The sequence below is a fragment of the Mesoplodon densirostris genome, chromosome 4 (genome assembly GCF_025265405.1).
Source record: "Mesoplodon densirostris isolate mMesDen1 chromosome 4, mMesDen1 primary haplotype, whole genome shotgun sequence".
In the NCBI taxonomy this organism is placed as follows: domain Eukaryota; kingdom Metazoa; phylum Chordata; class Mammalia; order Artiodactyla; family Ziphiidae; genus Mesoplodon; species Mesoplodon densirostris.
Window position 1 is genome coordinate 124,960,255 of NC_082664.1, and position 26,978 is coordinate 124,987,232.

At 44.0% G+C, this 26,978-nt stretch overlaps 1 protein-coding gene across 1 annotated transcript in view; it reads left to right on the forward strand.

Annotated features, from left to right (window-relative positions):
• Positions 1 to 14,030: 14,030 nt before the first annotated feature.
• ANP32A (acidic nuclear phosphoprotein 32 family member A) overlaps positions 14,031 to 26,978 on the forward strand; it is a 38,444-nt gene continuing 25,496 nt past the window's right edge. Inside the window, exon 1 of the mRNA XM_060097099.1 lies at positions 14,031 to 14,242. Coding sequence (XP_059953082.1) covers positions 14,189 to 14,242 — 54 coding nt within the window. The 5' untranslated portion in view covers positions 14,031 to 14,188. The remainder of the gene's footprint in view (positions 14,243 to 26,978) is intronic.

Consider the following 26,978-nt stretch of genomic DNA (forward strand, 5'->3'; position numbering starts at 1 on the left):
CGTGGATTTGTCTATCCTTTTACTTTGTCAATTGCTGCTTTATGCATTTTATAGCTATATTCTTAGGTGCACTGTTGTTGCTTCTTGTTGAATTAACTCTTATCAGTATGGAATTTCTTTATTTCAAGTAATAGCTTCTTGGCTTAAAGTTTGCTTTCTCTGATTATTTGATTATATATGATTATATTAATGTAGTCATACTTTCTTTGGTTAGTTGTTTAAATGACATATTTGATTTGCCTTTTCACACAAAACTTATTTGTGTTTTCATACTTTGGTGTATTTTGGCATGTCTTGTGTAAGCATCATATAATTGGGTCTTTTAAAAAAAATCTTCTACCAAGCTATGTTTTTATTGGGCGTTTTGTTCTTTACACTTACACTTGCTCTATTATGACATAATTAAGTTGGGGTTAAGTCTACTATCTTGCTATTTGTTTTCTATTTTTTCCCATCTGTTCTTTTCTTCCTCCCTTCATGCCTTCTTTTTATTAATCAGGTACTTTAATATTCCATTTTATCTTTTTTGTTTCCCTTTTACTGTCAATCTTTCAGCACTTAATCCTAGAATTTAAAAAGTGTATTCTCATTACAATGTACCTATCATTGTCACAAATAATGCAAGAATCTTACTACAGTTTATCTCCATTTATCCCCACACACATATTTTTATTGATTTTATGTATTTTATTAATTATTATTGTTAATAGTCAATAGTCTTTTATATTTACTGACTATGCTGATGTAGGATCATTTCCCTTTAACCTGAATAAATATCTTTAAGGTTTATTTATTTATTTAGTCATGTAAGCCTGCTAGGGATACAATTTTGCAGCTCTTATTTATCTGACAACATTTTTTTTTAACTCTCATATTTGAAGATTTTTTTTCTTTTCTTTTTGGTTTGGAATTATAGTTTGACAGGGTTTTTTGTGTGTTTTTTGTTGTTTGTTTTACCTTTTAGCAGTTTAAAGATGTTAATTCATTGTCTTTCAGCATCCATAGATTTTTGTTAAGATATCAACTACTATTTTTATAATAGTTTCCCCAGGAGATACTGTGGCTTTTTTTCTGGCCACTTTAAAGATTTTCTTTTTAACTTAACTTTTCAGAAGTTTGACTATGGTGTCCTTAAGTGTGGTTTTCTTTTATTATCCTGCTCAGTGTTTGTGAAGCTTTTTGAATGTGTGTGATTTATCATTCCTTAGATTAGGAAAATTCTCAGTCATCAATCTTCAAATATCACATATGTCCTGTCTCTCTCTCCTCTCCTTTTGGGACTCCAATTACATGTATGTTAAACCTTTTGCCTGTGACCCAAATCTGTCTCATACTTTGTTCTTTTTCAGTATTTTTTCCTTCTGTGGTCAGTTTAAATATTTTATATGACTATATCTGAATCTAGACTCATACTGTAACCATTCAACTAGTTCTTAATTGAAGATACTTCAACTTGCATTTCTAGAATGCCCATTTGATTCCTATTCTAGATTTAAATTCTCTACTGAAGTACTCTTTTTATCCACTTTGACTCCAATTTCTTTCTTTTTTTTTTTTTTTTTTGGTACGTGGGCCTCCCACTGCTGTGGCCTCTCCCGTTGCGGAGCACAGGCTCCGGATGCGCAGGCTCAGCAGCCATGGCTCACAGGCCCAGCCACTCCGCGGCATGTGGGATCTTCCCAGACCGAGGCACGAACCCATGTCCCCTGCATTGGCAGGCGGACTCTCAACCACTGCGCCACCAGGGAAGCCCTCCAATTTCTTTAACATGCTAAGTATAGTTATTTTGAAGTTTTTAAGTGACAACTTTAATATATGAATCATCTCTGGGTCTGCTTCTTTTACTACTTTATCTCATGATGATTTGGTTGTTTTTTTCTTTTTCCTCTGCATGTCCAGTGGTTGGTTGTGTGTTTGTGTGTGTGTGTGTGTGTGTGTATCCACTGGTACAGTGGTTAATACAGTGAAGAGGCTCTGAGTTTGAATCTTGTTCTGGCAACAAGTGTCTATTTAAATCTAGTCCTTACTCCTATTGGTAACACTGCTAGTTCATGGTCCTTAACCCTAGGATGTGGTCTTTCTGGGGTCTCCATTAATGTGTTAAGTATTTGTGAAGGTTTATACATTCTACATTACACTGGACCTAACCTCTCATGTTTCCCAATATTGTGAAACCTCTGAAATCTCTGTTCAGCACTCAGCCTCCCAGAAATTGTCCTCTGCTAGGTCTCCTGGAGTCTTGCCCTGCTCATTCACATCTCAACAATGGGACAAGCACCTGAGGGAAATTTTTATGCAGTTTTGGAGGCCTTCTTCTCTGCAGCTCCCTTCTCTAAGGCACCTTCCTCTTCAGACCCAGCTGGGTTAGCAGGTCTGAACTTTGATCTCTGTTTCCTCTGCCCAGAGACACTCCTATTCTCTGCTTGGGCTGTATATCCCTATACTGGGATGAACATGAAGCTGACCTCATGTGCTTCCCTTTTCTGCCTTGGTTGCTGTCCAGTGCCTTCGATCATTGTTTTACACAATTTATCTAGCTTTTATTATTGTTTACAGCAGGAAGGTGAGTCCAATGTCAGGTACTCAATCACAACCAGAGCTGGAAATTAAGAGATTCATTTTTTAAAAGGAATGAATTTAAGGACCCATTATGTTTTTCTTATCTCTAGCTGTAGAGAAAGGCTAAGCATAAAGATCCTCTTACCAAATGCTCCCACTCAAATTTAAATTCCAAATCGAAAGTCCTATGTTTTTACAGAGTTCTGTCCTTTATTTTCATGCCTCCCTTAAAACAATTAAGAGCTTAATAAAATATACTCATTCTAATCTTTGCTAAATTTTCTATTCATATAATTGGAGTGAAACTAAAGCATTTGCATATTGATTTTCATATTTATAGAGCATTACAGACAAAAAGTTAGATTTCTTAGCTCAAAGATGAGACACAGTAGTATAAGTGCTCAGATTTCCTTAGTTTTAGGTATAGAACATGATGCTTTGATATATGTATATATTGCAAAATGATTACCACAATAAGGTTAGCTAACATCCATCACCACAAATAGGTTTTTTTTTCCTGTTATGAGAACTTTTAAGACCTACTCGCTTAGCAACTTTCAAATGTACAATACAGTATTATCAACTTTAGTCACCATGCTGTACATTACATCCCCAGAACTTATTTATCTTATAACTGGAAGTTTGTACCTTTTAACTACCTTTACCCATTTTCCCCTCCCCCCATCCCCCACCTATGGCAACATCAATCTGTTCTCTGTACCTATGAGTTCAGTTTTTTAAGATTCCACATATAAGTGAGATCATAAAGTATTTGTATTTCTCTGACTTCTCATTTAGGATAATGTCCTCAAGGTCGATCCATGTTGTTGCAAATGGCAGAATTTCCTTCTTTTTTTATATCTCACATTTTCTTTATTCATTCGTCCATCAATGCATACTTAGGTTGTTTCCATATCTTGGCTACTGTAAATAATGCTGCAGTGAACATGAAGGTGCAGATATCTTCTCCAGATAGTGATTTTTTTTCCTTCAGCTGTATACCCAGAAGTGGAATTGCTGGATCATATGATAGTTCTATTTTTAATCTTTTAAGGAAACTCCATACTGTTTTCCATAGTGGGTACACCAATGTACATCCCCACCAGCAGTGCACAAGGGATCCCTCTTCTCCAAATCCTTGACAACACCTGTTATCTCTTGTATTTCTGATAAAAGACATTCTAACAGGTGTGAAGTGATAGGTCATTGAGGTTTTGATTTGCATTTCCCTGATAATTAGTGATGTTGAGCACCTTTTCAGGTACCTGTTGGCCATTTGTATGTCTTCTTTGGGAAAAATGTCTGTTCAGTTCCTCTATCCATTTTTTAATTGGGTTCTTTTTGTTGTTGTTGTTGTTGTTGTGGAGTTGTTTATATATTTTGAATATTAACCTCTTATCAGATACACGATTTGCAATTTTCTCCCATTCTATAGGTTGCTTTTTCCTTTGTTGATAGTTTCCTTTGCTGTGCAGCTTTTTAATTTGATGTAGTCTCAACTGTTTACTTTTAATTTTGTTGCCTTCACTTTTTATATCATATTCAAAAATCACTGCCAAGACCAATGTCAAGGAGTTTACCCCCTATGTTTTCTTCTAGAAATTTTATGGTTTCAGATCTTTGAGCTTTGTTGTCTTGCTTTTTGATGAATATAAAACCCAAAGGAATAAATATTGTGTACCTTCACTAAAACTGCCATAGACACAAAATTAGAGTTAAGGAGCCCTGTAATTCCCATCTCTCCAACAAGTTGTCTTTTAAGACGATTCAATCCCTGGTAGGAGCCTAAAATAAAAGACAATTCCTGAGTAGGAGTCTAAAATAAAATTTTTATAGTAGACAAGCTTCTGTGTTATGGTCATAGAAACATGAACTTATTTTTGTTTCCCTCATGTTGGAAAGAATAAAGAAGTTACTTAGCAATCCCTGTTTCCCCAATACCCTATTGCTATTTATGTGACATTGAAGATCAAAGTTATTTAAATGTTTCAAAGGAACTATTTCCCCCCCATTTCCCCACTGGTAACTATAAGCATGTTTTCTGTGTCTGTGAGCCTGTTTCTGTTTTGTAAATAAGTTCACTTGTATCATTTTTTTAAGATTCCACATATAAGTGATATATGATATTTGTCTTTCTCTGTCTTACTTCACTTAGTATGATAATCTCTAGGTCCATCCATGTTGCTGCAAATGGCATTATTTCATTCTTTTTTATGGCTGAGTAGTATTCCATTGTATATATGTACCACATCTTCTTTATCCATTCATCTGTTGGTGGACATTTAGGCTGCTTCCATGGCTTGGCTATTGTAAATAGTGCCGCAATGAACATTGGAGTGCATATGTATCTTTCCAAATTATGGTTTTCTGTGGATATATGCCCAGGAGTGGGACTGCTGGACAAAGGAACTTTTAAAAGTAGAGTGCCCACTATGCTCATAGCATTTATTTAGTATAAATATATATATATATATATACACACACACACACATGTGTATACATTATATATATATATATATATATATATATATATATATATATAATGTGGGGGTAACAAAAATGTGTCAAACATTATTCTTACCTTTGAGAATTTATTGTGGGAGGGGTAAATAAACATAGTACATGGAAGTAAGTGGTCCCTTGATACCCTTTACAGCATTATGAAAGTTCAAGGAGAGGAAAGATCTTATTTGTTTAGGTGGATCATAAAAGGTTTCATGATGCAGTGCCATCAAAATTGATCTTAAATTTTGGGTAGAATTTTGACTGATGAGGATAAAAAGGAAAGGGTATATAAGCTGGGAGAATCACATCAAAGATAGAAAAGAAGGGAATAGCAGATGGCCTGATTTGTCTGGAAATTAGAGATAATAATGGAAAGGTAGTGTGGGGTCTTCTATTTGGGAGATTAAATGCCAGTTTGTTGAGGGGTAGGCCACCTGGAACCAAAGAGGCTACTGTTGATCAAAGGAGCACCGTGACTGGAGCTCAGAAATATTCATCTAGTTATGAGAGGATATCAGGACCTCAGGACCAATGCTGGTCCACCGAAGAGTTTCTAACTACCTGAGTAGAAAATCTTGGAGAATGTCATGATTTGCATAAAATTTAATTTATTTAAGGTAAAAGGCTTTCCTATATTCTGAAATGAGCCCTCTCTACCTTACTATTTTAAAAATAGTCTATAGAAAATATATGATAAATGCCCATGTTCATTGCAGCATTATTTACAATAGACAAGACATAGAAACAAACTAATTGTCAATGGATGAATGGATAAATAAAACGTGATATATATAGGGTATATATAAATGTGATATATATTTTTATATGAATGTTATTCAGCCATAAAAACATTTTTTTAAATAATGTTCTTATTTGGTCAAATTAAAAGTTTGCAATCATATATTGGTCCCTAAAACACTTTTTTTTTTTTTTTGCAATGTTATTGGCCAGAAAACTAGAAGCCTGGGAGCTACTGTTACATAGGGTCAATTAGAGCTGGTTGAGTACTCTTGGATAGAGTGAAGAAAGTGTGCTGAAGGAGGAAAGATATTTGGGAAATAAAACTTAGAAGATGAAGCAAGCATTTGGCTATGTGAGTCAACAGAGGACAATCCGAAGGGTGCCCTTGATAAAAACAGGAGAGTGGGGAGCATGATGGTATTTTGGTAGAGGTAGAGTAGGCAGAGGTTGACAGGGAAGATCATTTTAGTTGTGGAAATGTTCTGCGGATGTTCCTGTAGGAAACTGTTGAAAAATGTCCCTTGGGCAACTGAAATCAGTCTGGAGTTTGGGAGGGAGATTCATTTATTGTTGAGAAAAGATATTTATTTTATACCTACTATGACAAGCACTAAATTTGGGAGGAAAGGATATATTTGCATGTCATTTATATAGACTCCCTTACAATGATCTTTTCATTAAGTACTTGTTACTTAATACAGTCATCCCTCGGTATCAGTGGGGGATTGGTTCCAAGACCCACTGTGGATACCAAAATCTGTGGATGCTCAAGGCCCATAATCAGCCCTCTGTAACTTTCAGTCTGCATCCATTGATTCAACCAACGTGGTATTGTATTCTACTGTATATATTTCTTTGAATCCACATATTAGAGGACCCGCAGAGTTCAAATCCACGTTGTTCAAGAGTCAACAGTATAACTCTTTTATTTCTGTTTAATGGTGCTTTAGAACCTCTAATTCAAAGATATATTGCAAATACAATGATAAATATTTAAAATTTACAACTGATCTACAAAATCATAAATGAATCAAAAACTAAGACTGAAAAAAGTTTTATTAGTGTATTGGTTAGCCTAGGCTGCAGTAACAAATAAACAAACATGTAACGGTACAGTATCTAAAAGTTTCTATCTTGGTCACACTCTGTCTCGTGATGAGCAAGTGAATACGTTGGTAGAACAGCTCTCCATAGAGGCCCAGGCAGATGGGGATTCCACCTTCATGAACAACACATGGCCTCTAAGGTCACTCTGTCACTTCCATCTCAGTCAGCATGCATTCAAGATTTCAGCCCTCCAAGTGGCAAACATTACTTCTACTCACACTCCCCTGGCTAGAACTCAGTCATATGGCCCAATTTAATGACAAGGGCAGCTGGAAAGTATAGTCAAGCTCTGTGTCTGGGAAGAAGAGGAAACGGATTTTGTCGAATAATCAGCTGTCTGCCACGGTTTGTATTAAATCGTCTGAGAAAGAGTTAAATTCTAATAAGTAAAACACTTGATCACGAAGAGCATTTTGTATGTCAATGAACAGAATCTTGAGCACTGCACCTCTGAAGAGAAGTTACTGCCATTTATAAGGAACTTCTATTCATGTAACAGTTAAACCATGCTTTAATAGTTGTAAAAATTTAACAGCTGAATTCCTATAATGTTGTGCAGAGTCCTTGCAAGGGTATCATTTGCTTTTTCCAGCTGAAAAGCAGTCTAAGCTAAGTGACCTGAAATGATGGGGGGCAAGAGGCAAAAAGGACAGCATCCCAAGATTAATATGTTTTCTATAAGCAGATCCTTTCCGACCTTCCTTTTTGTTCCCAGGAATATGAACCTCTTTGATGTGTTTGTGGTTTTTGCATTTCTTTCACCATCAGCATTTTTTTCTTCAAAATTGTCCTTAAAGTGCCTGCATCCTATTCTGAACCCTTAGTCTATGACCATTTGCCTACTTCCAATAAATTTTTACTACAAATCTCATACCCCTCAGCTTAGTTCTGCACCTGAGCCTGAAAATACGCTCACAGCAGCAGATAGAAACCCATCAGTGGTAATATATCACTACTCAAGATCTTATACCACAAGATATCCAGAGATCTTTGCATTTATTCATGACAAATGACTTGTAGGTCATTCTCATCTTTAGCATAACCCTTAGGACTAAATTCCTTGTAATGTAAAATCAATTATCTCTATTGGGCATCCTTCTTCTCAAAGTCTTAAAGTTACTACCAGCTCGGATTTGTTAAGTATTTCATTGACATCAACAATAGTACATTGTTTCTTCTGGCCTAGGGTCTGGAGAGGGAAGCATTTGAAAGGAAATCAAAGAGTTTAGATATTAGCTCTGTTTTAGGTTGATCCTAGACAGGTGATGCAGTCTTGTCTTAGTATGTTTGGGTTCCTACAACAAAATACCACAGGTTGGGTGGTTTACAAATTAAAAGAAACATTTATTTCTCACAGTTCTGGAGGCTGGGAGTCCGAGGTCAGGTGCCAGCACGGTTGGGTGAAGGCTGTCTTCCAGGTTGTAGATTTCTCACTGTGTCCTCACATGGCAGAAAGGCTAGGGAGCTCTGTGGGGCCTCTTTAATAAGGGCACAAATCTCAATCATGAGGGATAAAGATTTAGTCACCTCCTGAAGGAGAAGGCCCCACTTCCTAAACCCAACACTTTGGGGATTAGGATTTCAACATATGAACTGTAGGGGGAGGTACACAAACATTCAGACTATAGCAAGTCTCTTCCTCGTAAACAGCAGTGAGCAGGGGAGGAGCTCAGACAAGGCTAATTTGGATCATTAGGAAATCTTCAGAGTATGGTTTAATCAGAACACTTTAGTGGATTTTGCTTTTGATCACCTAACATCAGAATACTCTTTGGGCAGAATCCTAAAATAGATGGGAGGCAGGGTCACACACCCCACTGTAGGAGCTAAAGGGGTCAGATAATCTTTTCCCCTGACAGCTGGAGCATCTGCAAATATTCCTGCCAAGGAAGGGCTCTGAAGCTTGAGAGAGTGACACAAAAATGAAGGCTCCTGAAAGATCATTCGCGGCAATGGAGGGGTGCAGAGTCCACAGCCTAGAGATGACTTCCAAGGTATGGGGGTCTTCTGTAGACTATACCTGGAGTACCATCTTGGCTGCTCCAGGCTGCCCAGCTTCCCACTTCCTGTTCTTTTCCTGTACCTTGCTCTTTGGTTTGTGACAGCCTTATAAGAAATTGCCTACTGTTTGTATCAGTCAGGGAAAGTTTCCATTGTCTGCAACTAAGAAATCCTACTAGCACAAACATCCCCCAAATCTGTTATACCTGTGTTTTCCATTAAAATAACTTTTTCTTATTGCAAAAATTATTTATCAACTGAAAAACTTAGAAAATATAGACAAAAACAAAAAACAGTGTAACCTCATCACCCACAGAGAAACTTTGTAAAAAAAATTTTTAACATTTTCTGGTGCATACTCTCCTAGACTTTTTTCCTGGGTATATATATATATATATTCTTTGTTTCTTTCTTTAGCTATTATAAAAAGTGCTACCACATTGTGATCAACGTGCTCGCTATTTACCTGCTATTCTGCCTCATCTATAGCTTTGCTTCTGCTCATGAACGTGAATATAGACATGAGTTGGTCCAGCCTAGTGAAAAGTATTTGTCACCCTTACTCAAGTTGCCTTTGAATAAACATACGTAGAAGTGATATAATTCTCTTATACAATAAGGCATACAAAATGATTTCAGAGGACAGTGTTCCTTTGCTGGGTAAGAGTCCTCATATGACTCACTTGGTCAAGTGCATTGGGTGTAATTTTTATATTCAAGTCGCTAGAATTCAGAATTTTCAGAGGAAGTTCAGGTTATAGGTATACTCTCCTGAGGACTTAATATTTCCACTAGAAATAATTTTTAAATTACTAATTTCTCAGAATGCATTAAATTCATCTCTGAGAATTGTAGTATTCATCTCTAAGAAGAATTACATATAACTAATTATATGTACAAATAACTGCCACGACAAAGTAGGTAATCTGAGAGGACAGTTTTACCAGGCATGCTTAAACTTTATAAACACTAGTTGCAGATAGTAAATATATTAAAAGCTCTTAGAAAATCTGTTCTCTACCTCTTCCATCTTAATAGACTTTAGTACTCTTTTCTTCATAGAGGTAAACTTCAACCCCAGATAGATTAAAATGAATTAGTAGATTCTAAATTAATTGCATTTCTATTTTTTCAACCTAGGTTGTCCTCAGTCAGTCTTATTCTATGGCTCCTCATCCCACTATTTGTCTTTAAGGCATCTATTTTTTTTCCTTTATAGCCATAATTACTACTAAAAATAAGAGATTATAGCTATGGTTTTCTTCCTGGTGAGTGGTATACAAACTTTCCTCTTATTGCTACCCCCAAATTACCCTTAATAAATATATTTAAGAGACAGACTCACAAAATTTCTAGTGAGTTTCTAACAAGTGTGTAGATGATAGGTATTTTTCTATCTATAAGCTATCTTTAAGCTGCTTTTATGATTTTTACTATTAATTTTAAAAATCACATATAATGACTATTTTCACTATATATTTCATAATGACATTGCTTTTTCTCCATGATCAATGCATTGATAAGGTAACTATTCAATAATTTGAAAGATAAAGTCATCCAATGCTTTATTAAGCAAAAGAATTAAGAATGGTTAACTTTTTAAATCCTGGACCTCAACATGCCTTTGCTATTCAAACCAAAATGCAGTAGTCTTCACATTCGTTACTACGAATTTCAAAAGAACAATCTACATTTTTAAAAAACAAGAGGAAAAAAAAGAATAATCTACATTTCTAAAAGCTATTTATATAGAAAGACAAAAGAGAACATAATTAAGCTGGAGTCTTTCCATATCATTGTCTTTTGGGGTCCAGGCAGCAGAACCATGATGTAGGTGAAAAAGTACCATGGCCAGGTTCCAGTGTATGTGATTCAAGCTGAAGAACAAAAAGCTGAACTTGTGAATACATTAACTTGACTCATAAAAGGATGCTAACCAGAGGGTCTCCATCTTTAGAGACCAAACAAGGGCAAATAATTTAAAATGGCAGCAACATCAATGTGGGTTATTTATAAAACAGTGTTTTCCAAAATGTATCAAGAGGCTAAGGACACCCATTGCTCATACCTTTAAAGAATAAGATGGGCTGCTCGTTTGTTTGGAATGGTTCTTGAAGGAAAATATTCTGTAAGGCAGGAAGATATCTCTCCTTACTTGAAGGCCATCTTTCTCCCTAGGGGCTCAAACCTTTGAACTGTATCTCATTTATTCTTCTCAGTGTGAACCAAATCCAGTTCTGCAAGTTACAGACTCTACATCTTTCATAACCTAACTCCCATTGTAGACTCTCTCAGGAGTTAGGAACTCATCCTCTTCCCACTCCACCTCAAAATTCAGCCCATATTCCTTGATATGGGGCTTCTTTTCTTACTATATGTCTGATTTTCAGAGACATTCAAGGGCATTTATTTCCTATAATATGCAATTAAGTGCAATTTAAGAAACAACTCTGTAAAATAGGGACTGTAAGGGCAGTGTTTGTTGTTTGTTTGGATGTTTGGTTAAGTAGCCTGGGGCAAATGGCTCAGCTTTGGCTGAGCTATATTCCTATTTCCTTTTGATAATAACAAAAATCAAAATCACTAAAATTTTCTGAGAAATAAACTACAAAGAAATCTATTTGTGAGAGTGAGAGAAAAATCTCTTCTTTCAAAGTATGTTGGAAAGATGGGAAGTTAAGTATTCAATTGGCTAAATACACTTTTTGGATATTTCAGCTTCTGTAATGATTGACATCCAGTGAAGCCTTCTTTCAATTTTCTAAAACCAGTACAAAAGCTGTTATCTAAAAACAACCGTTAAGTTTAATATTTTGAGTAGTAATCAAGTCATGACTTTTTCCATTCTAATTTGTTCCTGTACATTTTCTAACGGGGGGGGGGGGTTGGGCTTCCAAGTCATCCTCTCCAGTCTTTGTACGATAAAATGAGCTATTTGCTTCCCTTTAGCAGAGCTGGATGGGGGCTATCTCTGCATTTGATTGGTTGGCTTTTAAAGGATTACTTCTCTGGAAAGGTACCGTGCCATATCACATTGCTAGCGGCGTGGACTTAGTTGTGGTTAAAATTTTAAATTGAAGATGAGCATTTACCACCAGAGAGAACATAAACTTCAGGACTCCTGTGCTATATAGATTCTAGCCATCATATTGGCTAAATGTTTGATGAAGAGCTCTGTTTTGAAACAACCTTAAATACCATATCCAGAAATAACAGCTGACTCTGGTAGAGAGGAAATTTGGGGTCCCTGTATGTTTTATAACGAAGCCAATTTTAAAAAGAATAAATTCCAGCTACACAAATTGACCTCAATAAGATTAACAAAACTGAGGAAGACTGATGTCAGCTAAGGCAACAAGTCAAATAAATTACCCCATACTATTTATACACAGATGAAATAAAACAATGGCTTTCTATTTTTATTTTTCACTTCACAGCTACTCAAAGAGTATACATGATCACTTTTCCAATTCCACTTAATATTTTGTCTGAAAGAATTTACTGAGTAAAATGCTTAGTTGCAGGATTTCACATTTGCAATCCATCGGGTTACAATATTAAAGTTACTACAGTTTCTTCCCCAGTGTAAGCATTCTGTATGTGCCTTTTATTTACATTCTGTCACTTTTTATTTCCTCCTAAATTTTGTATGCTCAAGAATGAAACTGTATTGGTGTTATGTAACAATATTTCAAACTTACAACATACATATTGGTTTATCTCTCCCTTGAACCCATGTCCCTGAAAAATAAACACAATGTATGCAAAAGAACTACCTTGGAGTGCATGAGGAAGAGTGTAGACGTGTAGAAATAAAAGAATCGAAAAACAGTTGTGTGGAGGTGTATCTGTCCTGTTGACAACAATCCCCATGATTTGTTAACAGACATAGGAAGCCAACGTAGTACACAACACTGTCCTAGAACTGGACATAAGACGTTGTTAACCAAGTGGGAATTAAGGCTTTAAGGTCTCTTACAACTCATGTGATTCAAAAAACCGAAAGCAAGCAAACCGTAAAACTTGGAGAAAGTGCTCCAAATAGAGCCTCTTTGGCAGCCCAGATTGAACCAAATGACTCAGGTGGACAACTAAAATAAACTGTGCGCCGTTTTCTTTCACTAGGTCTATAAAGCCCATAAATTATGTTCGGTCCAGAAAACCAGGAGTTACTAGCACCTTCCCTTTCCATTTTTTAAAATATTCAATATATCCAGCATCAATTCTTAGTCCATGGTCTTCACTCATTTATTGATTAAACAAAACCCCGGGTGCCTCTTGGTGATCACTCCTTCCAAGCTGACATGCAAACTGAAATGCCTCACCATGGAGAGGGTCGAGACCGCAAGGCAAGTCATCCAGAAGTGGACACATCTTGCTATTTATTTACTTATGTATTCAAGGGGCTGCGATGGCCACGGCTGGACTACGACGAGGCGGGAGGCGAAGGGGCGCGCGGGCTGTGAGCCGCAGCCCGGGGGTGGGAACCCGCAGAGGAGATGGGGAGCAGCAGCCACGCTCCACTAGCTCTGCCCGCTGGACCCAGAAAATGACCAGCCCCTCCCCCCACCGCTCCCTTGACCCCTCCCCTCTTTCCAGGCCTTTCATCCGCCCGCCCGCCGGGCAGTCCGCGGCCCCCAGACCTCTCGCCGTCTGCCTCTTTCCACAACCCGGTCGTGCGGCGCGGTCAGGCCCGGGGCAACCCCACGAAGCCCATGGCCCGGCGAGGACCCCGACCCCCTGCCCCTCCGGCCGCGCCCCTCCCTTTCGTATAACGCACCTGCAGCCCCGCCCCCGGCCAAACGCTGAGGCGGCGGCGGGCTGGCGAGGCCGGGCGGCTCGGCCCTCCAGGCACAGTCACCTTCCCTTCCCCCTACATTCCGCCCACCCCCCTTGCTCAGCCGCCGAGCTGCCGCCGCGCTCCTCAGCCGCCCCGAAATCTAAAGGGGTCCGTCTCCGGCACCACAACCAAATGGCTGAGCCTCCCTGGCCGGCTGCGCAGCCCGCCCATTGGTCCCTTCCCCCCCGCCTCCGCCACCATTCGCTGTTGCCCGGAGACCCTCGGCGGCGATTGGCTATGCCTGTTGCCACTCTTCCCGGCTGCCAATCCCGCCTCCACGGTGATCAGGTTAGTGTGCGCCGCGGGTGCTGGGGGCTCGAGAACCGAGCGGAGCTGGTTGAGCCTTCAAAGTCCTAAAACGCGCGGCCGTGGGTTCGGGGTTTATTGATTGAATTCCGCCGGCGCGGGAGCCTCTGCAGAGAGAGAGCGCGAGAGATGGACATGGACAAACGGATTCATTTAGAGCTGCGGAACAGGACGCCCTCTGATGTGAGCATTTGCCAAAAATATCTCTGTCGGTCCATTCTCCTACTTTGTGTGTGTGTGTGTGTGTGTGTGTGCGTTGGGGGGAGGCACTTTTTTTTGAGGGGGGCGCCCGGGAGATGTGGGTTTGGGGGTCGGACTGCAAATGAATTGCAAGGTTGGGGGGTTGCAGTGCCATCCGAGCATGTTCCGGCTGCCGCCGCCGCTGCCCTTGGTGTGTGACTACCTGTGCGTGTGCTCCCGCGTGTGCGAGTGTGGGTGCGAGAGTGTGCACCCATCGGGGGCCAGCGGGCGCACGCGTTTGGGTCGGAGAGAATGAGGCAAAATAACCCTTTGAGCTCGCTGCTCCCGTGACTCCGTCTGAGGGAAAGATTAACAAGAGAGGAGGAGGAGAGGGGCTGCCTCCTAGATTTAACAACAGAAAAAGGGGGTTTTATATTTTATAAATGAATCCCCCCTTCCGCCCCCCTCCCGCGCCTTCCCCCTCCCTTTCTCTCTCGCTCGCTCGCTCGCTCGCACACACACAATAAGTTTTGGGCTTCGCGAGTCCGGTTTAGTTTCTGATAAATGTGGGCCGAGGCCCCTGGGGAGAGCGCGTGGGGAGGGGGCTGCAGTGGAGTTGGGAATGGCTCGAGTTTAAAGTGCGTCTTCATTTCTTTGCAGTGATGAGGCGAGAGACGGGGGAGCCATATTTGTAACTTTGTAGTGTTCGTGAACGCGCCCTTTCTCTCCCTCCCTCCCTTTCTCTGCCTCCCTTCCTCTCCTCCTCTTTCTCCCTCACTCTTTCCACCCCACCTTCGGGCCAGATGCTGATGTTTCTTCCTTTCCTTCCGAAGGGAGGATAAATTGGAAGACGGGGGGAGGGATTTTCGAACGTGCAAAGGCACAGATAATCCCCGCGCCTCCCCACCTCGCGCGATCGCTACTGCAAGTTACCCAAAGGCTACGTCCCGGTCCCCCCTCGCCCCTGCTCCTCCCGGCCTCCCTAAGATGCTAGCCTTTGAGCCCTGGCGCCCCCCGGCCCCGACCCCCGGCCCGTCTTTCTCTAGGGTGGGCTCCTTGGCAGCCATTCGGCGCCCAGTTAATAAATGGGCCCGGGAAACTTTGTCAGGACGCGAGCTGCCCAGAGCTGGTGCCTGTGGTGGGTATTGGCTGGGTCCAGATTTATGCGGGCTTAGCAGACACGCAGCTCCGGGATGGGAGTTTGCCTTCCCGTCGCCTTTATTGATTGGGCAGTAGCGGGAGTACGGCCGGAGGAAACTTACACCGATGGGAACTGGGAGGCTCGGGCAAAAGCTTACCCCTGAGGAGGGGAAAGGTGAGGGTGGGTTACTCGAACGCCCGTTTTTATTTGTCTCCCTCTCGCTTTCAAACACTGTTTTATGTGAGTTGGAGGCTCAGCGGAGGAGACCCCGGGTCTGGGGCGGAGACGCTGGCTGACTCCTCTCGTGGCCCCTCCGGGGACCAGCGGAGCGCGGGCGGGAGGACCCCTCACCCCAGACCCGGTGGCCAGGGTTCCACAGAGTTGGGAGTTTGGGGTAGCACTGTGCGCTGACCTGTCGCCCCTCCAGCCCGTTAAAACCCGAATTCCTGGCGCAGGCAGGCCTTGCTTCCTCTTTTCTCTACTTCCTCCCCCAAACCTGAGTGAGACTTTTGAAAACAAGATCCTTTTTGTGCCCCCCCATCATAACGCAGCTGTGGACTGTAGACGTGCAATGCCTTATGGCGCGCAGGGCGGGGAGGGGGTGGCGGAGGGAGGGGAGGGGTTGCCCGCCGGAGGACGGTGGAGTTTCCGCGAACAATTTGCCGGCGGTTTGCCTTTCTCTGGCCGGTTTCATCCCAGCTTGGACCCCGAGCCAGAGGATTGGGGGGCTGGGTGTGGTGATGGGGGAGGGGGCCGGAGCCGCGGGCTTCCCGCGTACTTTCCGGAAGCCCCCCGTGCGGAGGGGGAAGGGCGCCAAGTAGGGGGCCGGGGTCGCGGCGGCAGGGTGTGGAGGCGCGGTTCGCCCGGCCAACCCTATCACCGCTGCTGGCCAACTGGGAGCGAGATCGAAAGCGGGTCGAACCGGCTCTTTAAACTTCCCGAGTGTGTGCTGGGGGAGGGGAGCGCGCCGCGCCGAACTGGGAGCGATTTCTCACGCTTACGCCCCCTCGCCTTCGAGTCTCCCGGCCCACACGCCTGCCCCCTACCTTGAGGCGGGGTGGGGCGCGGGTGGGGGTGGAGGGGGCACTTTCTGTCCGTTTGCGGAGGAGAGGGAGAAAGCTAGCTAATGAGGGACAAAAGGGGTGAGGGAGGAGAAACTCGGTTTTTTAAACGTTCTTAAGATAAACAGCTCCCAGAGAGCGCCCCCTGCACCCCTCCCTGCCGTGCTCCCCCCAGGGCCCCCACACACCCACCTTCGGAGCCTCTCCCAACTCTGATCCGGGGGCTGGTGGCCACGCCGCGACGCCGAAATAGGACAAGCAGCCATGTTTCCCGGGTCTCGCGCGGCCCGCCCCTCCCCTCCCCCATGGCGCGGCCGGCGCCGAGCGCGGGGCTCCTAATGCGGGCGCCGGGCTCCATGCGGCGCAGGGCGCGGGCCGGCGGCCGGGCGACCCGGCGGCCGGGCCTCGCGCGCGCGGGTCGGGGCGCGGGCGCGCCGGGCTGGCCCCGGGCGGGCCTTTTGGCTACCCGAGCTGTTTTGGAGCTCGAGGTGTTTTATTTATTATTATTGTTTTTGTAACGGCCAGGCCTGCCGGAGGCCGAGCCCGAAGGGCGCCGAGGCGTTACTGGGGGGCAGGGGCGGCCGCCGGGGCCCTGCTCGCCTGTGGCACGACTGCCGGGCGCCAGGCTGCCATTTTGTCACCGTGGCTGTTGTCCCTGGGGGGGGGGGGGGGCGCAGACTTGCGCCATCGCCCCGACGGCCCCGGACGTGGAGGCAGCAGGGGGAGCGGGCTCCAGGGACCCCCAGTTGTGCTCTGGGCCCCGATGGGGGTCCCCGCCCCTTGCCAACGGCCTGAGGCTCTGCTGGAGCGTTGCGGCGTCCGTTGCTCTGGGAGGGCGACGATCCTCCCGGCGAGTGCTCCCCCCACCCCCCAGCGCGCTCCCTGCCTCCCCCGCCCCTCTTCTCGCCAGTATTTCGTCCTTCCTCCTGCAGGCGTTTTAGACGTAGTTCAGTGTGGCCCTAAAGACGAACGGATCGCCCTGGTGTTTGCTCTTTCTACGGAACTGATAGGAGGGTGGGAGGAGAAATTAAACATGAGGTTTCTTTTGGGGGTGGCGCACGCGACTCTAGCGGCCCTGACTGAAGCCGAGGACAGCGGCCGCTTAGCCGGGAGGGACGAGTTGATGCGTTGGGGAAACGCCCTCCGGGGCTGGGCTCTCCGGGAAGGTAGGTCGCGCTCGGTGTTTCAGGTGGGTGTTGCAGCGCCCTGCTGGCTGCTAGGGGAGGCCCCCTTGCTCTTCCTCTGCCCCTCCCCCTTTTATTTTTGCCCAGGGGAAGGCAGCCACAGTAGTAAATGTAACCCTAAACTGAAAAGATTAGGGAATAAGGCGTTGCTTTTTAAAAAGTAAATGATGTCTTTTTTTTTTTTTTTTTTCTAACTGCCTTTCTCTGGCTGTTGACTGTGAGCCAGGCAAGGCATCGCGTCGCCGGCATCTCTCTGAGACTTTTTAAAAGCTGATATCCATGCTGGTTAAGCACCTCACTGGTTAAACTTTGGTAGACGTCTGCATGGAGACCAGCTTTCATGGCAGTGCCCGGCCAAGGCTGCCCAGGAAGCCAGGTTTAACTTTGACCTTTGGAATACGTCACATCATGTTTTCCAGACTGACTTACTGCCTAATTGGGTTCAAATAGGCTGATATTAACTCCAGTTTATGCAAGCCTACCAGGGATCCAGAGGCAGAAAATTGAGCATGAGTTCTGTATGGACATGGTTTGGTACTGGATTGCTGCTGCTTATGGTAGTTTTGAGCCTGAGGGCTTCACGGGGGAGCTGGGTAGTAGAACCACACAGGCCTAAATGTAAATTCCTCGTGTCACAGAGGTAAGATAAGTTAACCTGCCCCTGTGATCTCAGGCCAGTTAACTTAACCTACCTCTTTGATCCTTGGTTTCCTCACCTGTAAAATGGGAATAATCCTATTTAATGAATCAGTGACAAAACTGGCTTGATCTGGCCCTCAGGTGCTCAGTATGTGATAGTGTTATTCTCAGAGAGATAGGGGGGTGTGATGCAGCACAACTTTGGGCATTTCTAGGGTTTAGAGAACAACAGTAATAATAGCTGATGCTTGTATAGCACCCATGCTATGCCTGGTACAGTTTTAAGTGGATTACACATATCAGTTAATTTAGTCCCCACAGCAGCACTAGGAGGCAGGTACTATTATAATCCTTATATTAACACAGGAAATCGAGGCATAAAGATGTTATCACAGCCAATCTGCATACTCAACCTCTATACTCCCTCCTCTGAAATACCCTTACTTGTAAGAGACTGTGGGGAAGAGCTTTTTCTTCCTTGGCTTTGAAATATTGCCACCTTATGAGAGAGTTAGAAGACTGGACAGCCTCCTGGTTGAAGATACTGAGGTGGGTGGTCAGGATCAGAGGCTCTCTGGCTTGTCAGTTTTAAGGGGGAGGCCATACATACACTTCCCTAGTTTGGGTTAGCACATCACATCTGGTTAGAATCTGGCCTTTTAGGTGCTGGAGGACACATTTTGAGGAATGAGAAGATAAGCAGGAGCCCCTCAGGCAGTGGTGTGTGTGGGATCATGCGTGTAATGCATTTCCCACTTTTATTTTCAGACAGAAAGCTGAACAGAATTGGCATGTCCTTGGTTTCCAGGACCTAGTTTACTAATAACACTTCATGGATCATCTCACTTAATCCTCCAACAACTCCTTAAGGATAGGCCAAGCAGGGTGACATCCTTTGTTGTGAGGGTGAATCATCCAGGCTGGGAGAGTAGGTCAAACAGCTGGTAAGCAGCAGAGTTGGGTTCTCCTCCCACTGTAAAACCGGAGGTCCTTAGTTAGACAGTAAGGACTTTGAAAATTGTATAGTCTGTTGGGTCCCAAATGTGGCCCATCACCAGAATCATCCGGGTGCATGTAGAATGCAGATTCCTGGCTCCACCCCTGGACATTGGTTTAGCACAGGCATTGCCAAATTTTGGGTGAACTGCCTGTTTTTGTATCACGAGCTAAGAATGATTTGTACATGTAAACACTGCAATCAGTTTGATGATGTGGAACACTGAATACCAGTTAAGTGAAATGTTGTCTCCCTTTCCCCCCTGCAAAGAATTATACTTGTTTCCTTGGATGTTTATTAGGAAAAAAATTGTGCTCATTATATGTTTTGAATTTTATCAATAAAAGAATTGTGGAAATTTGTTTTCTTTCATTATAAAAGTGCCTATGTAGTATTGTCAGTTTTGCCTTTAGGTAAAGTTTACTATCTTGCCCCTTACAGAAAAAGTTCGGTAATCCCTAGTTTAATAGATTGTGAGGAAGGACTTTGGGATCTCAGTTTTTAAATTTTTTTAATTATTAAATTTTTTATTAAGCGTGTAAGAAGCCTTTTTTCTGGGTGGTGCCTTAGGGGTCTTTCCAAGTCCTTTTACATGTGCCTTTTATCTAGTTGATGTCTGGTGGAAATCAGCCTCAATCCACGAACATCCATAAGAAGAAAAATCGTACTTGTTGCTGGTGTAAAATTGAGCATCCCTTCTATCCAGAAGTTATTCTGTGTTACCAACCGAAATTCTTCATCTTGCATATTCAGGATATTTCAAAAGGTTTTTGCATACCTTGTAGTTAAATGGTTACCCTTAAGTTTTAGATGTCTTCTCAGAGCTAGAGAAAAGGAGCTTTGAACTGCAACGGTTTGAGCTTTGAGGTCTGGAAGGTGCAGCAGCTGTGTACCTGGTGGCTGACATCAGAACTTCAGAGCACAGATCACTGAAAAGCACAGATAATCCTAGAATCTCTAGTTTGGGCCTGCTGCTCTTCCACTGTGCATGTTGCCTGGGGAATGTACTAGCAGCAAAGTGGCTTTGAGTTCCAGAGCCCTTCTTTCTACCTCTCTAGCCTCTTGTGCCTGAGCTAATAAGCGGAAGGAATGGATAGAAAATTGGCCAGGCCACGGGAGGAGGCGATAAATCCAAGAGGGTGAATCCCAGTCCCCATAACTGTGGCCTGTACTTTAAGGACAGCAAACTGCAGACCCAGTTCCCTCTCTGGGCCGCTGCTGCACCACCAGCCTCTCAAGGTAATACAGGCACCTTGATTGAGCTTTGGGGGCTGGTCGTCTAGAGCTTCATTTTATATTAATTTTACCACATTGAAATAAAAAACCTCAGGGCTGTTGGGGACCTTTTATGGAGATTGTGTAGGATGCTCAGATGTCTCGTTACCACGGTGCCTGCCCTCTACTCTGGTGTATCCCTTAGGAAAGGAGCAGAGAGCCTGTTGCTGAGTGGTCATGAGCCCTGGTCGAATGAGCTTAGCCCAGTTGTTGAGCCTGATTATGACTTGGTGAAGAGGAGACTCATTACTCTGGTGTCCAGAGGGGGGACTCCCTTACAGATGTTCGCTACTATGCACTCCCCTGCAACACACACATTTTGACCTGTCCACCCCCTATTCTAGCTAGTGCTCTAGTCTCCTAGGAAGTACCCTCCCCCGGTCCCCTATCACCACTGCCTTCCTCCCACAAGCAAAGTAGAGAAATAGTGACCTGAGTCTGAATCTTATATTACATTGAAATATAATTATATGACAAATGATAAATACTCAACAATGATGTTTTCATTAAAGAGATGGAGTCTGGCAGGGATGGAGACTTGTGAAGGCATCTGTTATTCCGAACTTCTCATTTAATAAACTGGGTTGAAGCTAGATGAACAAAGCCACCGTTGGTCTGGGCCCCCTTCCCAGACATGGAAGCAGCCTCCCTGCATCGAACCAGTTGTCCTGATGACATTTGTTAACACGAAGCCTGTAAAACAAGATAAGATGTCTTTGTTCACTGGCACTGGGCCCCATCGAGTGCCTCCTGGGCCACACCCTGAAACCCCTGTGTTTTCACTCAAATTTATTTTGTTTCAGCTTCACAGATACCCTGGTGCACACATCTGTTGCCTTCTTTTACCAAAACTTGCTCCAGGTGGCAGATCTAAAAAATGAGTTTACTTAACCCCACTATCACTTACTCTAATGTGGATTAAAGTCTGGGCTATCTTTCCCAGAGGGATTTGCGTTTGGAGATTCCGGTTTGGTGAGGAAATTACCAGAGAACTATTAGAGACTTGGGTGCTCTTCTCAGCCTTGCTATTAACTAACTTGGAGAGTTGTTTGGCCTCTTTGGGCCTCTGTTTTCTCCACTCTAAAATGGGAGTGTTGAGTGAGATCAGTGACTTTCAAACTTTTTGTTCCTATACTAAGAAATATGTTTTACACCACTACACAGTATGTATATATTGATACATACACAGGTTATCTGAAAAACTGACAGTACACTCCCTTACTGTGAATAAAACACTTTTATATTCATTAAAAAATGCTGGCTTTGACCCATAAATTGATTTCATTACTTGTTAATGTTTGAAAGACATTAAAAGATGAATATAAATGTTCCTTCCCTCACACTCAAATGTTTTGTGGTTTGATTTGGAGGAATGCGGGAATGCCATTTGCAGCTTTGTAAAAACTCTCCACCGAGGGTCAGTAGTGATTCCTCCTGCATTGAAGCAGGAGGGTCCTATGTTCTCAAGCTGCTCTCCTAGCCCTTTCCCAACCCAGACCTTCTCACAGCATTATGGAATCATTATCCTAAATTCCTGCCCGGATGGATGCCTTCCAAGTCTCCTGGTTGTGCCAGCAGCCCTCCGCCAAGCATGTTCCTCCACCCCCTTCTCTCTACCCTCACTGCCCCCCCCTTGTCTTTGTAAAATGACAATGTAATAGTGCCTACCACACAGTCTGGCACAAAGTAAGGGCTCGATAAACATTAGATGTCATTGTTATTATGGTCTGTTCCTAGAACACCACAGTTGGCATTCACTTAAAAAAAAAAGTTTACATTATCAACAGACACATTATATCAAAAAGTAACATTTGTTTCAGTGGGGAAAGAGGTTAGAAGCTAGAGATTCAAACTTGCCAGTTGTTTTTCCCCACAAGCAATTCAACAGTGAATGTGTTGTTTCTCCATCTAATGAGTGTAGCTCTAGCATCTAAACATGGAACAGCCCCAGCACTGGATTCTAAGGTAGTTTCTGCTGAGGGTAATAACATGACTCTCCCTTTTCCTGGGCAACACCTGGTCACTACCTAAAGCGAGTAATTCAGATTCTACTCCTCAAACTGCCCACCAACCCTCCGCCCCCTCCCTCCCAGCCAACGACCTTCCCCTCACAGAGAAAATGGAAACTTCCTGGTTTCCTAAGAAATTCCTAGACCAAACCTGTGCCCAGCTCAGCTGTCCTTTGGGTCTTACCTGCGCCTGCCTTTCAGTTACCTTTTTCCTCCTGGGCACCTAGCTACTCTCCTTTGGATCCTTCTCAAGCTTGGGGTGTTTCTCCCATCCTAAAGCAGACAGGAAATGTCCCTTGATCTCCTATCTCACTCTAGCAACTGGCCATCTCTCCCCTTTTACATTCAAACTTCCTGAATTGTCTAACCACCTTCTCCCTTCCCTCACTTCTCTCACACCTCAGCCTCCTCAGCTTCCTAAGCAGCTCCCCAAATCCCAGCAGCCCTCACTGTCTTCTTTTTACATGACTCCTCAGCAGCAGTACTGTATCCCCACCCTTGACCTTCATGAGATACATTCCCCATTACCTCCCCCTTTCTCCGGTATTTCTCCTACGGCTGTGACCACTCCTCAGTTTCTGCGGTTCTTTGGCTCTTGTCTCTGCAGCCATGAAGTATCGGACTCAGTCAAGCCCAGGCCCTGAGCTCTCTCTTGTTCTGTATTCCCTCCCCACAAAATCTTGTTCTTCCTCACTGACAACTGCAGGTGCTTTGTGGTGCCTGGGGTCTGACGTTTACTGTTAACATCTCCGGCCTGACCTCTTGACTGAGCTCAGGACGCACCTAGTGTCTCCCCCCGAGTGTCCCCAGAGCACCCCACGTTCAGCATGTCCAATGGGAACCCATGGCCTCTGCAACCTCCTCCATCCTCCCCACATGCACACATGTGATCTTTCCATCACAAATCCTGTCATTTCAAAATATCATCCAGCCGATTTCCCCTGCACAAAGCCCCCCTTGAAGCCATGCTTCAAACTTGTCAGAATGATCTTACCAAAATGCAAGTGTAATCGTGTACTTAAAATACACCATTGTCCTTAGGATAAAGCCCAAAAGCCTTAATAAGACCAACAAGGGTCCTGCATGGTCTGCCTCTTACTCATCTTTCTCCTCACCCCCCTTTCCCACTGCGCTGGCCTCACTCACTACCGTTTACGCTCTCAAATCTACTCCACTCTGGAACTGCCACCATTACTTCCCTAGCATCTAATCATCTTTATGATCTCCTTCATCCGATATCCCTCCTCAGCTCTAGGTCTTCTTTTGTTCTAAAACTCTTATAGAAATTTCCTTCAAAGAGCTTCAGTTTGTAATTAGACATTCCTGCGTGTGTTTGAAATGGCATCTCTGTCCCCATGTAGCCGGTAGGCTGCATGATTGATGGGACCAGTTTGGGCTCAGCAGTGCACTTGGCATGTGCCAGGCATTGTAGAAGTATTGGTTGAGTGAAGGAGCCATGGTCCTTGCACGTTCTTGTCATTTTCATCACCCACGGTCTGGTGAGCCAATCACGAAGCCACTGAAACAAAGCATCCGAAACACCACTGTGGTTTGGTGTCCTCAGCTTTCCCAGGGTCACTGTGAGCTCCTGCCTCTGGGTGGCTGATTCACACTTTCTCAGCTTAGTGGTCTTCACGTTTTTCTGGGTTTTATATCCCGTGTTGGTAAAAAATTTGAACCTGAGCCCTGACCCCGGTGTGTCTCACTTTAGTTAGGAATTATTCACATACACTGCCTATAAATATGTACATTGTAAAACTACACCAAAAAATTAAAATTTAAGAGGTTAAGTTAAAAAATATTAAAAGTCCGAGGGTTTTCTTCCTTCAGCCCCGTGGATTGTCTGGGGATGATCCACTTAGGAGACCACTCCTCCAGTCAGTTGCTTTTTTTTTTTTTTGAATTTTATTTTACTTATTTTTTATACAGCAGGTCCTTATTAGTTATCTATTTTATACATATATGTCAATCCCAGTCCCCCACCACCACCACTCCCGCCACCACTTCCCCTCCTTGGTGTCCATACGTTTGTCCTCTACATCTGTGTCTGTTTCTGCCCTGCAAACTGGTTTGTCTGTACCATTTTTCTAGGTTCCACATATATGCGTTAATATATGATATTTGTTTTTCTCTTTCTGACTTACTTCACTCTGTATGACAGTCTCTAGATCCATCCACGTCTCTACAGATGACCCAATTTCGTTCCTTTTTATGGCTGAGTAATATTCCATTTGTGTGTGTGTGTGTGTGTGTGTGTGTGTGTATACACACACACCACATCTTCTTTATCCATTTGTCTGTCGATGAGCATTTAGGTTGCTTCCGTGACCTGGCTATTGTGAATAGTGCTGCAATGAACATTGGGGTGCATGTGTCTTTTTGAATTATGGTTTTCTCTGGGTCATATGGTAATTCTATTTTTAGTTTTTTTAAGAACCTCCATACTGTTCTCCATAGTGGCTGTGTCAGTTTACATTCCCACCAATAGTGCAAGAGGGTTCCCTTTTCTCTACACCCTCTCCAGCATTTGCTGTTTGTAGATTTTCTGATGATGCCCATTCTAAATGGTGTGAGGTGATACCTCATTGTAGTTTTGATTTGCATTTCTCTAATAATTATTGATGTTGAGCAGCTTTTCATGTGCTTCTTGGCCATCTGTGTGTCTTCTTTGGAGAAATGTCTCTTTAGGTCTTATGCCCATTTTTTGATTGGGTTGTTTGTTTTTTTAAGATTGAGCCAGTCAGTTGCTTATTTTATTTTCAATTTGTTTGCAAAAGTTCACGGCATACAAGAAATGCCTGTGCCTTATTAACTGCCCTTTCCTTATTAAGATCCTCCTCGCCCTGGTGTTGATGGGTAGGAGTGGAGAGCATTCTTAGCCCTTCTTTGATAAGCAGGGAAGACCCAGTGGTCTGCCTGAGCTCCCCAGTAAATTGCCCCATGTCAGCTGGGTGCTGCCTGGTCAGGCTGTGTGCACAGACCCTCCCAAGTTCCCTCAGGTCGTCCCTTGGAGTCCAGTAAAGCCAACACCTGGGCTGCTCCTGAAGATGCTTGGAATAGCCCAGAAGCGCCTGAGATGAGAGGATTCCATCAGCCATAGACTTCAGCTGGTCATTGCAGCGGGGGGAGGAGGCTTTCTCCTGCTTATCCCTCAGGCTGGAAGTAAGTCAAAGGCAGGATCTGTGCGGGCCAGAGGGAAACCTGGAGGAGAGAAGCCTGCCGGTGTTCCTGTGTGTTTTTGTGGGGCACCATCAGCAAGGTTGTGCCAGGACTCTGCAGTCAGAAGTGCCCAGAAGGTCTGGATCGGTGGATTCTGCTGCCTCTTGCAGAAGGCGTGAGTGAGTGAGAGAGAGTCCTGAGTGAGTGGAGGCTGGGGGGAAGCACAGCCCTTATAGTAAATTTAAAGGGATTAATTGTAGATTTCTTCAGGGGCATGCATCCTGAGGAGAGACCCATCCCACATAATGTAACCAGCTTTCCCCTGAGCTGTTGGCCTCACCAACAGGCCCAGATGATGTGGCTGTGGAGGGGAGGGTGAGGGGAGCCCACTTTCACTGACATGGGCTGCGTGCGCAGCCTCCAGGATGATGCACGGGGCTTTAGGAACGCTCCGTAAGTATCCTTGTAGCAGGTAGAGTTCATTGAATCTAGTTACTTATGTCCTGGGCTGGGGGGGCAAGGGATATGAACATGGGGGAGCGGGTTACAGAAAGCTGGTACTTACTGCCCGTTTCTGTGGTGGAGCTGGGGAGGCATATATATATATATATATATATATATATATATATATATATATATATATATATATATATATAAACACAGCACATAGGCAGGAGGAAAGGTGTGTGGTTGGTAAGGCAGATTTCAACCCCAGCTGTGTATCAGAACCACCAGGGGAGCATTTTGAGAAATTCCCAGGCTCTACCCAACTCCCGAGTCAGTCTCCCAGGGTGGTGCCCAGTCTGTGTATTTTTAGGATGCTCTAAAGGGGTTCTCTAAAGCAAAGTTGGAAGCTGCCACATTGAGGCAGGGTGCAGAACTTCACAGTGGGTAGGAAGAAGTAAGCTAAGCGGATGTAAGAGAGAGGAAAATGGAGCATGGAAAACAGGAGATTGGAAAGGATGCAGGATTTAAGCTGCTGAGGTGCTGGGACCCCGTCCTTGGCCTGCTCACTGTTTCCCCCCACCAGCCCCACCCACCATGGCCACACACATTTCACACGTGCCCAGATTCCTGCTCATCACACTTGTGAGTTTTCATTTACTTGTATCTCATGAGGCTGCTGAGTGCTAAGTGGGATTTATTGAGCAAGGCTGGACTTGGCCCATCGTTGATCTCCAGGGGACTGAGGCCAGTGGGCATTTTGTGAAAAGGAGGGGACCAAAGGGCCAAGCAGTCAGATGTACTGGGCTGTGCCAGGGACTGCTGAGCCC